At 44.7% G+C, this 13,511-nt stretch overlaps 1 protein-coding gene across 2 annotated transcripts; it reads left to right on the top strand.

The window, feature by feature from the left end:
* Positions 1–712: 712 nt before the first annotated feature.
* On the top strand, positions 713–8,296 carry OSR2 (odd-skipped related transciption factor 2). 2 transcript variants are annotated; one of them, XM_032796244.2, is made up of 4 exons: positions 713–1,112; positions 5,374–6,110; positions 7,120–7,219; positions 8,019–8,296. In XM_032796244.2, the coding sequence occupies exons 2-4, from the start codon at positions 5,455–5,457 to the stop codon at positions 8,199–8,201; spliced, it is 939 nt and encodes a 312-aa protein (XP_032652135.1). In that variant the 5' UTR covers positions 713–1,112; positions 5,374–5,454; the 3' UTR covers positions 8,202–8,296. The 2 variants fall into 2 exon arrangements, with proteins under 2 accessions (XP_032652135.1, XP_032652137.1); XM_032796246.2 differs by having other exon boundaries at positions 8,101–8,296.
* Positions 8,297–13,511: the final 5,215 nt, after the last annotated feature.

A 13,511-nucleotide genomic window follows, 5' to 3' on the forward strand; every position in this document is an offset into this window, starting at 1 on the left:
AGAACCTGACGTAGGTTTAAATGTTGCTCTAAATGTTGTCTTGGAATTTGTATAGAATGGTAGAAATTTCGTAGATAAAAATGTACTACTAACTGAAAGTTACCTGCATCAGACAAATTCCCTAGGACAGCTGAACCTCATAGAAGTATGTACAGAAAATAGCGTTATGCTATAAATTATCTTGGACAGAAATACACAAGGACAGGAGTACCAAGTATCATTGTAAACATTACGTTACGTGCCATCTAAGCAGAGAAAATGTAAGGACTTTAAGGATTGAACGAAGTGTATTAAGAATGTAAAGTGAATTGTAGCAGTAGGGGAAAGTTCTTGAAAACTGCTCCAAGCAGCTCTATATCCGGGGAATTGGGACCATACAGCTCTCCCAGTAGCTGATGTAGGCAGGGACAGAAGCATAAGCGGGGATATCTTGTTTTATGAACGAGCAGAGGTTTCCCAACGGAAAAAAAGTCACCTTAGGTAACGTGAAAAGAAATAGGGGAGGGGATGAGAAAAGAGAGCACTGCCCCTTTAAAACCCTGTTGCTACCCAAACACAAGTAAACAGTACAGCGAAAAGGGAAGAGAGGCGGAGCTGAGGGAGGGCTCGGAACTTTACAACCCTCTGAACTTTCCATGTTGGGCGGGGTCAGAATACTAAAGCAGTGAACGTTCGAATGTGTGCGGCTTGGGGTGGGACAGCGGGCGGGGACAGTGCTCCATGCCACTTACTGCTGAAATGTGATGGACCTGGGAGGGGGAGACTCAGACTTGTATCAAACTTCGCAAGAGTTGAAAGCAAGAGGCTCAAGGAGAAGGCGAGGCAGAGTGATTAGGAGAAAGGTCTCTACACAATTCCCCACGCAAGCGAGGACTGTACACACTTCCGCAGCAAGAGTCCAAAGACAAGGAGAAACCCTTGAGTAATTTCTAACCCCTCTCTTCTTCCTTCTCCACAACATGCTGAAAGCTATTCGGACTCAGCTTTGCTGAACTCTTATGGTGGAGTTTTCCGCCGGTTCGCTGTGGATGTAATGACACTACAAAGACTCCAGGATCGCCTCTTGAACTTTGCGTTGTGAGGGGCCTTTTGGGAGAAGCTCATTGTGGTAGGTAAGTCACTCAAATCTGTTACTACCACGTAGCTGCTGTGAGAAATTATGCATTGAACAGTGCCGTGAGAAAGAGACATCAAGGATTGTGTACCTAGGTATAATATGCGATCGTCTGAAACATGTGTTTCACAAAGATAATTGCACTGCAATGTAGCTACAGTCACCGAGAATGTTCATATTAAAAGGTGTCCATGTTTGAGAATTCGGAGACTGATTATAAAAGTAAATCAGCAGTAGAGTGTGATCATACATTTCCTTAAACATACTCAAGTTAAACACTGAAATATTTGTCAAGGAGCTTTCTAACAAGTAAGCGATTCCTGAGGAGAGGACAGCATTTTTAGGTTTACTTTCAGTTTGAATCTCTGCAATCCCATACAGTGTTGAGCAGATGTGTTCTCTGCGCAGTGCTTATTCTATAAGCACATTAAATAATGTTTGAAGTATATTTTCTGCTTAGGGTCTCTCTAAGAAGTTTTGGTTTCTCAATAAATTCTGGACTGGGCCTTTAATATTAAATAAATCCCGAGCAAAGCGAGGTGCATTCACACATTGCTTGATTATTGCAGTGTGGTACGATGACGCTGATTATTTCCAATCTGCGTTAAACGAGGAGTTTTAGATAGCAATAGCGATACATGTGCTTTGACTGCACACGCTAAAAAAACGTTTGTGGATGGTAGCTAAACCTTGTCACAGCCTACCTGTTATCAGTGAACAAAAGCAATATGTTGTTTCACTTTGTGGATCATCAAAGACAGCTACTTTCTCTACTTAACAAATTGCCATTACAGGAAAAAGAAAATCCGCGCTGCTGAGTAGGTCAAAAGTAAGCAAGCAGATAAACGAGACCTATTATGCAGATACTAGCCTTAATTTAATTAAGTACTTTGAAGGGAAAGGGAAGTGCCGAGGTCTAAATAACATCCGTTTTTTTTTCTCACTTTATTGCAAGTAAACTTTAAAGGAGAGAAGCACATACTATTACACTTTCTGGTTTTGTGTGTGTATGCGTGTTGTTTTAATAAGATATAAAGTCAAGTACAAATGGCAACCCATTCATTATGGTCCACTTCATAGTATACTCGTTTAATTTTTAAAAACATATTCTATAGTAAAGAAAATATATTTGAATAATCGCTTTTACAGAATTACATTATTGGTAAGTTTCTTCGTCATATTAATGCATGCGCTATATAAAATTGGACAACCACGTATAATATCAAAAGAGGAAGGTGAAACATAGTAAAATACTACAATTCCCTTTGGTAACTTTTAATATCCGAATTTTTTTAAGGATAAGGTTCAGTGAACTGAAATTAACCTGTGAACATGTCGTATTGGCCAATACTAAAGAGAGGTCTTAATTTTCTTTACCTAAATGGACATTCCTGTAAAGTATTTGAATGTAAATCAAGCAGGAGTGATGCTTTACAATACTACTGCTATTAGTAAATCTTTTTTAAAAAAAACTTAGGTGTCTACATTTAAAAAATCATAAGTGCCTTTCATCTTCTGGACTTCAAAGTAAACAACAATACACGCAAATAGAAGAAATTCCTAGGTGGCATGATTAAAATAAAATGAAAATGTGAATGCGTGATATAAAATGTCTGAGATACATTTTTCAAGCAGGACAGTTTGAAAGCTAAATTCTGTATGACAAACGTGTGTTTTGGCAAAGAACCAAAAATATAGCTTTCCACCTCAAAGGAAAAGCGTGGTGCCATTCAACTATACGTGTAGTGTATCTTGTTTTGTGTAGTGAATTGGTTTTCTGAGGGAATCGGTAATACTGAGGTTATGTGCTATCAGGAAAGGCACATTTCACTGAACTAATGCGTGGAGAATGTGCATTTAATCTTTGAGGGCAGAATACTTCAAACTTCTGAAAATTACATGTCACGATTTCCATCCTCAGAAATCCAGGGCCGTTATACTCTGTGCCTCATACGTACGGTTTTCAGGCAATCCAATACCTATTTCTGGATTCCATTTCACGTGATAAGGGAAAACGACGCCCTTGTCTTGGTCTGAAAAAATAATTTGAATCTGATGGAAATGTAACCACACCAAGAAAAAAAAAAAGGAATCAATCAATAAAAACTTGAATTTGCTCCGTGCAGTGCTTTCTAGCTTAGCCCAGAATGCTGGCCCATTGCAGGTCTGGTGTGTGAAGTGAGAGCTCCCTGATTAAAACATGGAAAATGGTTAGTGGTGGGAAAGTTGATTAGAAATGGAGTGTATAGTTTCGGTTGAATGGACTGAGTGAAACCCTCTGACTGTCACACACCTCTCATTAACTCCCTCCCCGCACTCCCAGATCGCATACCACAGCTCAGAAGGGGTTCATTTTATTCATAAAACCCCTTGCGCAGGGCTGCTGCTGCTGCCTTCCCGAGTGGAGCCGAGAAACACAAGGTGCGGGCCCAGCAGCACCCGGCAGGACCAAGGGCACAGTTCTCCACGAATACTCTCTCACGTATACATGCTCTTAGGCAACTGATCAAAAATGAAGAGAGCAAATAAACACGAGAGCGGACCGCTGTTTGTGGTGTGAGGTGCCGAGAAGGAAAACAGCAGTTGGGGCCTACAGCTGGACAGCCAGCCGCCCCGATCCTGTACAATCTAGAGTACAGCCCAGGTTTGTCATTCAGAAATCCCTAATTCCTGAGGCAGCCCCGCGGGTGTGACACACCGACCCGCGTGCGGGTGGAAGTCCCGCAGGCAGAAGACACTGCGCTGCAGCATTTAGGTGCTTTTGAACAAAATCAATCAGATTTTCCCTCACATTTGAAAATGGGGGAATCCAGGACGCAGCCAACAAATCGTGGGTGAAAAGCCCATTGGAAAGACGATCCAATATGTCCTCCTTAATAAGGAACAGAGACACACAGCAGAGACGCTCGGATACCGCAGTAGGCCACAACACTACCCGGGAGGAATCAATAACACGCCGGGAAGCCGCTAATGCACTGTCCACCGATCCTTTTCTGAAGGGAGTTAATATAATACTAACGCAGACAAGGCATCTGGGCCTGGGAGGGGGGTAATCTGGGGCGGAAACCCCGCAATGTCCCGGAGCATTGTCCAGTCAGTGAGTAGTGAAGCTGGCTGTTTTGCACCGCAGGTTATTGTCTGTCTCTGGTGATGGTATCAGGAGTTAGAGAAATTAGTATATTAACGGGTTTGCAGCTCTCCTATCTATTCCCCTGGGCGCCATTAGGCAGAGGAGGGTTTCAATAGCAGAAACACATCTCCATGAAATCTAATCTGGAACACCCCGGCCCAGTGGGAGGAGGAGGGGGTTTATTTATCTGGAGGTCTAGAAAAGTGACTATGTCCGTAGGGCTGCAGAGGCCTCCGGGCCTGGCCACCTTTCCTTTCCGCAGATGGCGTTGCTCGCCCAAAGCCCTTCTGTGTGGCGCTGCTCCGACCATCTGGAAGGGATCTGAGCGTAAAGTGGATTTATTTAGAACCTGCAGTGCTGGAAACGTGTTGCTTTTCTCTCCTTCAATTATCTTGATAAATGAGTTGTTGTTGAAGGAAGAAAAATAAGCACCCGAGTTAGAATAAACTAGGCTGCATTGTCACCTATAGCCCTGAACCTTGTCTTGGCTCCCCTCTTAAGAGAAGACTGTAAATTTGTGCACATTCTCCTGCCCTCGATCTCCCAAGAAGGCCCCAGAGGTGAGGTGTCTGCCTCAGCGGCTGCTTCAAAGTCTCGGGGGAATCAATAAGTCTGAAGAGGAGGTTTGAAGTGACTTCTGGAGATAAGATCGATGTGAAGGTAGCACTGAATGCAGAATGAAGGCGGTCTGCTTCTCACTTCTATGCAGTGTGCGGCTAAAACCACTTGTCTTCTTGGTGGGAGTTCAGTCTCTGGAGATATTTTTGGGAAGGGGGTGGGATGTTGAATGACTGAAATACAAACCAATACGACGTACAGCCCTTTAGGAATCGATACACGCCTTGCATTCCTGATACCCTTTCACGATTAGTTTACTTTTTCGGCTGTTGTGAATGAATTGAACCGGACACTTTGTGTCTTTCTTCCTCAATACAGAGAATTACTTGTTTCTTTTCCTAGGAATTCTCTGGGATCTGTGCAAACACGTACAGTAGTTGTCTCTGCACGGGTGCACTAGAGCAAAAACAAACCCCGACCCTGGAACACTTGTTTGACTTTTTCGATTGCCTCAGTCACTGAGGAACACGCTGCATTCAGTAAATTCTCTTTCTCCCTCCCTTGCTTACAGGATTTTCTGTCGTTGTTGTTGGAAGTTTAGAAAGTCCCGAAGAAAGGTAAAGGGTTCTGCTGCTTACGTCCCTTTGGGAAAATGGGAAGCAAGGCTCTTCCAGCTCCGATCCCACTCCACCCTTCACTGCAGCTCACTAACTACTCCTTCCTCCAGGCTGTGAACACCTTCCCAGCAGCTGTGGACCACCTACAAGGTCTTTATGGACTCAGCGCGGTGCAGACCATGCATATGAACCACTGGACATTGGGATATCCCAATGTGCATGAAATCACCAGGTCTACCATCACGGAGATGGCTGCAGCTCAGGGCCTAATGGATGCCAGATTCTCTTTCCCAACGCTACCATTCGCCACACACCTCTTTCACCCAAAGCAAGGGGCCATCGCCCATGTAATCCCAGCTTTACATAAAGACAGGCCCAGGTTTGATTTTGCCAATCTGGCCGTGGCCGCCACGCAGGAGGACCCACCAAAGATTGCAGATCTGACCAAGCTGAGTCCAGGACTTGGAAGTCCCATCTCAGGGATCAGCAAACTGTCTCCGGACAGAAAGCCTTCCAGGGGCAGGTTACCTTCCAAAACGAAAAAAGAGTTTATCTGCAAGTTCTGCGGCAGACACTTTACCAAATCTTACAACCTGCTTATTCACGAGAGAACCCACACAGACGAGCGGCCCTATACCTGTGACATCTGCCACAAGGCTTTCCGGAGACAGGACCACCTCCGAGACCACAGGTGAGGGAGGCAGCCACAGGCAAGCAGCCTTCTCCTAGCTCCCCCAGTGAAAGGCAGCTGTTATTTCTCTCTCTCTAGTTGTCACATCAGAAACTTTTCTTATTATTTACTACAAAGGTTCCGTGGGCTCCGCCAGGTTTAGATCACTGCACAATGGAACCTCATCCCAGGTTGTCAGCATGTGGACAATCTGCTACCAAGCTAAACTCAAGGCCCCACCGATCTTGGGCCTCTGTGAATTTAAGAAATGTGCTCACTTTCCTTATATTTTCTCCTGAGGCTTACATTAGCCGTAAAGGTTTGGTGGATTCATCGCTTCCCATGTAGAGGCATTTCTGCTTCTCCAGCAAGGAAGCAGTGGCAAACCAATTGACAAATTAATTTACAGCTGATCCTCTAAGAGGGAATAGCAAATAAATATGTAATTTTTGTGGATTGGACATGTGATTGTATTTGGAGGCAATCTATTAACTGAAACAAATATTCCCCATCACTGATAAGATTGTAATAGTCGGGTAAGGACAGTATTTACAGTCTGGGTTTAAGAGTTGAATGTAAAGCTAAAGGGCCAATTCCCACGCCCCCTCGTTCAGGTTTGTAGTCCCGGGAAAATGAGTAGAACTTCAACCAAAAATTAAAATAGACGACTATGTATGCCCAGTCCTGCTCACACTGGCGTTTAATGGCAAATTGCCCATTGATTTAAACGGGAGCAGGATCGGGACCAGTTTGTGAAACAGATTTTTCCAACATGCAGTCTAATCTGTCACCAGAGAGGGCAATCTAGCGTTGATAAGAATTATTGTCAATGTTTTGAACTGATAAAGGAGGTTAATCATACACAGAATTACAGAACAAAAATAACAAAATAATTAATAATAAATAAAGAGTCAGGATTTTCCCCTCCCCCACACAAAGTAATTATAAGATTAAAGAATCGCTAGAGCCTTCCTGTGGCTTTTGAGTTTGTTGGACAACCATTGATTCAATCCCTTGTATTGACTTTCAGATATATCCATTCCAAAGAAAAACCTTTCAAATGTCAGGAATGTGGGAAAGGATTCTGCCAATCCAGAACTCTAGCAGTTCATAAAACTTTACATATGCAGGTAAGTTTATCTCCATATCTATTATTATCATTATACTGTTCTTGTTCTTAGCATGTAAGGTAGACAAATTTCTGAATGTGGTTAGGCACCTGAAATAATGAGCCATATCTTGCCATTAGTTTTTAAAGCAGATCTCCCCAATTACTTCAATAAAGCAATCTGCTTAATAACAGGCTATGGCCCTATGTTTTTATTTTTTTTTATTAAGACACCTCTGTTTAGTATATTTAAAAATATGTAATTCTGTTAGAAAAAAGCAAATAGAGTCCACTAAGGATTTAATTTACATAAATTGCTTGTGAATGTGGGTACTTATAAATGATCTTTGTTAAATCTTATTAAATGCATTTCAATATTTTATGTTTGTAAAAAATAAAGGTAAGCACTGTAGGGGGAAACCAGCTTTGAAAGATTAATTGGCACCTTAAAATGATTTGCCTGTATCCCAATACATTGTATATGTTTGTAATGGTTTAACTGTTTGGGGGAAAGCTCAGACTTACTCAAAGAGATGGTGTGGTGATTTGAAATTGAAGAATTGCACTGTACATTTTTTTTCTGTATATTCAAGGGGCATGAAATGGGCTGAGCTGTGAATAAAATATACGTTGACAGACAGGATATTTCCAGGCAGTTAAAAGTGTCATGATTTTGTATCTGTTGAGGATTAAGAGTCTAGATTTATTTAAGTAGATTCCCTATACTTCATGTTATGCTATGTAATAACAGAAAAGTAGTAAATTAATAAACTAGGTAGTTTGTAAAGGATTAATCCTTTGCTTGCTTCAAATCTGAACAGGAATCTCCACACAAATGCCCCACATGTGGAAGAACCTTTAATCAGAGAAGTAATCTGAAAACTCACCTTCTTACCCATACAGACATCAAGCCCTACAACTGTGAGCAGTGCGGCAAAGTGTTCAGGCGAAACTGTGATCTGCGGCGGCACAGTCTAACTCACACCCCGCGGCAGGACTTCTAGAGCAGCCAAGGACCTGCACCTGCCTCTGCAGCTCCAAGTTGCTAATTCTGCTCAAGGACTTAATTGTAGAAAGCTACACACACACACACACACACACACACACGCGCACACACACACACTGGAGCCGAGACTGCATACCACACTCCAGCAAAATTCCCTTAGGGAGTTGTGGACTGCAGGATCGGGCTCCACTTCTATCCACACAAAGAGCATATGCTAGTCTCTTGTAGATATTCGCAGCTCATTTTAGAGCTCTGTACAGAATGTGTTTTTTTTTTATTGTCCTGTTGGATGCACACTGATAACAAATCTGGGAGTCAAAATATCTTTTAAAAGTGTATTTCAAAATAACCCCCCCATACCTCCTGCTTTGTCGTATTACTTTCCTAAACATTTTGTCTTCTGCTGTGTCAGCTGCAATAGTAACTTATATTGAATAAATTTCCCCATCTGGGCAATTGTATTGTCACAACGTTTCTGAAAAGTGTTCTTGTTTTCGCTTTTATGACTGCTGCTTTTGTGTTATCTATTGTAAAATAAAATGAAAGTGCCCGTATTTACAACTCCATTGCTTAATAGCTTGAATGTCTACACTAAGTATTAGCTTTTGTAATTTTTTTAAATTGAATTAACGACTTTTTAAAAAGAAATAGCTGCAAATAAACAGTGCCTGGGAAATAATGTATACAACAATCCCTAAACCAAACTGGCTTATTAGTAACTTATTTGCAATCAACCCATATATTGTAAAAGTCATTTCTTTTCCAAAGATTGCATTAGATAGTCTCCTGCTATTAGACTTTGAACATTGGCAATTCACTAGCGTAGACAGGGACTTTATACTGCAGAAGACGATTCTTTTCTGATAGCTCTGAAAACAAACACTTGGACATAAATAAAATCCCATTGGATCCCATCACCCATGGGAAGGATTATTGTAAATCCCAATAGCGTTTAACCAACTTCATTAACATTCCTATCAGTCCTAACAATCTGCTGAATGGCAGCGTTATCAGGGCTCAGCCCTGCCAAGCCGGAGGAGTTGCAGGCGCTTGCAGGGGTCGTCAATAAAAGCCGTCAAAATTGTAACTCGTACCCAGTTAAAGAAAGAGGATGTATAAAATGTCTCCAGAATCATTAACAGAGATAAACCACTGCACCAGAGAAGCCACTGCCAGCACGCTGCAACTGCCCCCTTGTAGGAGACTCCCGACTGGATGCTCCAAATGCTCCATGCAGTTCCCCAAAGAGCGTCTTTAAACAGACTTTAAAGCTAGTGTGGGAGTAAAACGACCTCCCGCCCCAACCTCTAAGTGGCCTTGGGAGGCTGGGGTGGGTACAATCTCAAGACCTTACCACGGAAAAGGGGAGGCGGGGTTGTCACTTCGGTTTCTGCTCCTGCAGACTAACGGCGGTGTCCTGCTGTGCTAGTTGTGCGGGGGGGGGGGGGGGGGCCGCCAGTGACCCGGCTGGGGAGGTCACTTTTCGTTCCAAAACTAGGCTCATTTTAATTCACGTGGCTCGTGGTGGCTTTCGCACAGTTGCAACATGAAACAAGCGGGGGTAAACTTGGTGGGGGAGGGGGACGGGAATGACCCTGCACATGCCTTGGTGCAGACAGCAAAGGCGAACCGTCCTGATGGGAAGACCAGTGCTGCCACTGCGGGGCTCAGCCGTTCACTGGAGGGATCCCTCACACCCATGGCCAGCTGCTACAGGCTCGCCCAGTGCTGGACCCCTCCTCGGACTCCCTGCAAAGTCACTGGCGGACTCGTCACGGCCTCCTCCTGGGACCCACCTTATACCACGCGCACAACCACTGGGGCGGCTTGTTCCGGCCCCTTCTCCTGGGACCCGCCCTTAGCCCCCCGCGCAGCCACCGGGGGGCGCCTCTGATTAGCCCCACGCTCAGGGAGGGAGAGAAGGTGGAGGCAGAACCTCTCGCGGCCACTAGGCTCCGGTCTCCGCACTGCTGCGCAGTCCGGAAACCCCGCGGCAGGGGGAGGGGATCGGAATCCCGGCCGCACCCCCGGCCCGGTCCCGGCCCCGCATTAACAGCTTGTTGGGGCGCGTTTTCCCGCTCCTGGCTGGCGCCTGCTCCGCTGCTGCGTCTCCTGAGACGCGAACGGGTGAGCGGGCTACGGCCGGCCCGGCGCTCGCGGAGAGCGGGAAAGCTGCCCCCCTCCCTCGCGCTTGGGGGGACCTTCGTGCCCAGGTCGGGGGGAGGCTCAGCTTCCGCCTCCCCTGACCTGGGGGCTCAGCTCCCACCGTCTCGCCCTTTCCCCCTGCTCTGGGGGGCGGGGCTCAGCCCCCGCCGTGTCCTCCTGCTCCAACGTCTCCTCCCTCACCCCCCTGTTGGGGGTGCTCAGCCCCCACTGTCTCTTCCCCCCCTTCCTCCTGCTTTGGGGAGGGTCAGCCCCCACTGTCTTTTCCCCCTTCCCCCTGCTCTGGGGGAGTCAGCCCCCACTGTCTTTTCCCCCTTCCCCCTGCTCTGGGGGAGTCAGCCCCCACTGTCTTTTCCCCCTTCCCCCTGCTCTGGGGAGGTCAGCCCCACTGTCTTTTCCCCCTGCTCTGGGGGAGCTCAGCCCCCACTGTATCTTCCCCCTTTTCCCCTGCTCTGGAGGGGCTTAGCCCCTACGTCTTTCCCCCCTTCCTCCTGTTCTGCGGGAGACTCAGACCCCACCATCTCCTCCTCCTTCTCCCTACTTGTGGTGGGCTCAGCCCCCACCATCTCCTTCCTCCTGCTTTGGGGGCCTCAGCCCCCACCATCTCTTCCAATCTCCCCATGCTCTGGGGACTCTCCCCATGCTGTGCAGAGAGTTGAACTGCTGTGTGCTCTCTCTTCCCCTGCAGGGCTGAGCCCCCCCATGCCCACCTGAGTGTGCCCTATGAGAAGGAGGTGCCTTTCTGAAACCCACATACCAGCAGGGCATGGCTCCTCCATGGAGAAACAGCTGTCGGAGAGCCTGGCTCTGCTGGGATCTTTTGCCAGCAGTGTGCGTTGGAGCACGGCACAGCGGTATGTCTGTGCTGACAACATGTCATTTACTATCACAAGGCATGGCTTACACTGGTGCAGCATGTCCATGCTGAGAACCTGTCTAGCCTATGTCAGTAAATGTGTTAACTAACCCATGTTAACTAACACCATGCCAAACACATGTAACCCTTGAGCCGAGACAAGAGCAGGCTTGTTTAAAAGCATGTTAGCTATCTACAACCCCCAGTGTGGTCTATGTCTGTTTTTGCACCATTCCAACATGAAAAGGATGGGGAATTGGGCTGCTACATTCACTGGCCAGAGTAACCAAGCCTTTCAGGTCTAAACGCTGTGGGATAGAGTCCAGTCTCCAAGATCATATTCCAGTGAGGAACTATTGGCTTACTCTTAACTCATCAATTCCTTGATTCCATTTCTTCTTCATTCCCTGGTCCTTTGTTATCCCCCACACTGCACCCCGCCTCTCCATCTGTCTCCTGTTCTCTGACATCAGTGTTTCCCATCCACTAATCCATTCACTGCTCCTGCTCCTAGATCCTGATCTACTCTTTTCCTGATTGACTGTTTCTCCAACTTCCAGTGTGCTCTCATCCCCATAATACCTCCAAGTCTCTCTCTGTCTCTTTTTCTCAGTGTCTGGTCCCTAAACCTAGTGTCTCCCTATTCCCAGTCCCAAAGGCACATAGTGGGCCAAATTTATTCCTGGGGTAACTCCATTCAAATGGAAGTATCCTGGGGTGAATATGGCCCATACAGTCTCCCTGGGGCTGAGCTCCATTTGCAATTTGTGTAACATTTCTCTTTAGCAAACTGAATCAAGAGGTGACGTAGAAGTATTTTTATTATTATTTATTAGTATTACTGTAATACTGTACAAAAACAGAACAAAAAGATGGTCCCTGCCCCAAAGAGCTTACAATCTAAGTATAAAACAAGAGGCAACAGATGTCAATAATCTTCCCACTCTGAACAGAGACACATGTTGTCACTTCATATTCTCAGTGCTTCAAAAAACTCACTACACATTTTTTGACTGAACTTAAGAATTCAGGCAAAGACCAGTTTTTAACAGTCACGTGTTCCCTTGATTTTTTTTAAACCAGTACCCATAATCTTAAAGAGCCAGTGAATATTTTAAAATTTCTCTCTGTGATCATACTTCACTATGCCACTGTGCTACACTGCCCTGTCCCAGGGCCCTCTGACAAGAATAGCTTTCTTGGGCACTTGGAAGCTGCACTGGTAATAATCAAATAATAAATATGCTTAAATGTAACAAAGAACAATTAATGGTTCATTGTTTGGTTTAAAAGTTCTTTAGCATAGTGCTAACAAATCTCTAAAGCTCTGTTTTGGGCAAAGGTCATGCTTTTTATTATCTCTGTATAATGCCACCCACATTTGTCACAATGTAAATAATAAATATAATAATGAATAATTTTGTCATTAGCATTAATTTTCACACAAAGTATATTTTTTTGTTCTACTGGAGTCTTGCTGCTGACAATTATATCTGCATGTTCTGGTAACTCACTGAAGTTTTCTAAATTCCCTTTTCGCCCTGTTTTTGTTTAATTTAATCACTATCCCAATCTCTTTTTTTACTTGCCCATTCCATCTCCTCCTTTTCTATTTCTCTGTTCTGTATATCTCTCTGTATTTTAGATGGTTACTAGGTATAATGGTATGAAAGAAAGGGAAAACTTGGGCTGAATATCTGAAAAAACTTCCTGAAAGTGAGATCTGTTAGCCTGTGGAAAGCAATTAGTATCCTATTCAGGGGTTGAATTGGGGGGATACAGGGAGAAGGGAATGGTTGAACTCTTCCAAACTGCACCTACAAAATACATTTTGTCCATGTTAGTTGCTAAAATGAGATATGCTCACATTAAATTGTGCAGATGTTCAAAATTCATTTGTACGTGCTTGTTGAGCTCTTCTGAAGACCTCTGTAGGGTTTGAATATGCCTATGGAAGTCAGCTAGGCTCCTGGTGAATGGCTTCTTTTTCACCAGGGCTAAATAATAAGTTGTGGTATCTCCCAAATGCCACCCATTTGTGGCACCAAAATGAAATGTCACTCAGTAAATTGTGCAGAACTGTGATCCTCCCTCTCCTTTCTTACATAAAGAATGAAATAGTTTATAGTGTTGACATTTTATTTATCAATGAAAAGCTGAGTTAACGCCTCACTAATATGGATGGGGGACTTACACCACTCAGAACAAGCTCCATGCAAACTCTGATATTTCTGTAGCTGTTACACACCATTCACATTTTTCTTCAGCCATAATAGCTAGATACTTACA

The sequence above is a fragment of the Chelonoidis abingdonii genome, chromosome 2, assembly GCF_003597395.2.
Source record: "Chelonoidis abingdonii isolate Lonesome George chromosome 2, CheloAbing_2.0, whole genome shotgun sequence".
Lineage (NCBI taxonomy): Eukaryota > Metazoa > Chordata > Testudines > Testudinidae > Chelonoidis > Chelonoidis abingdonii.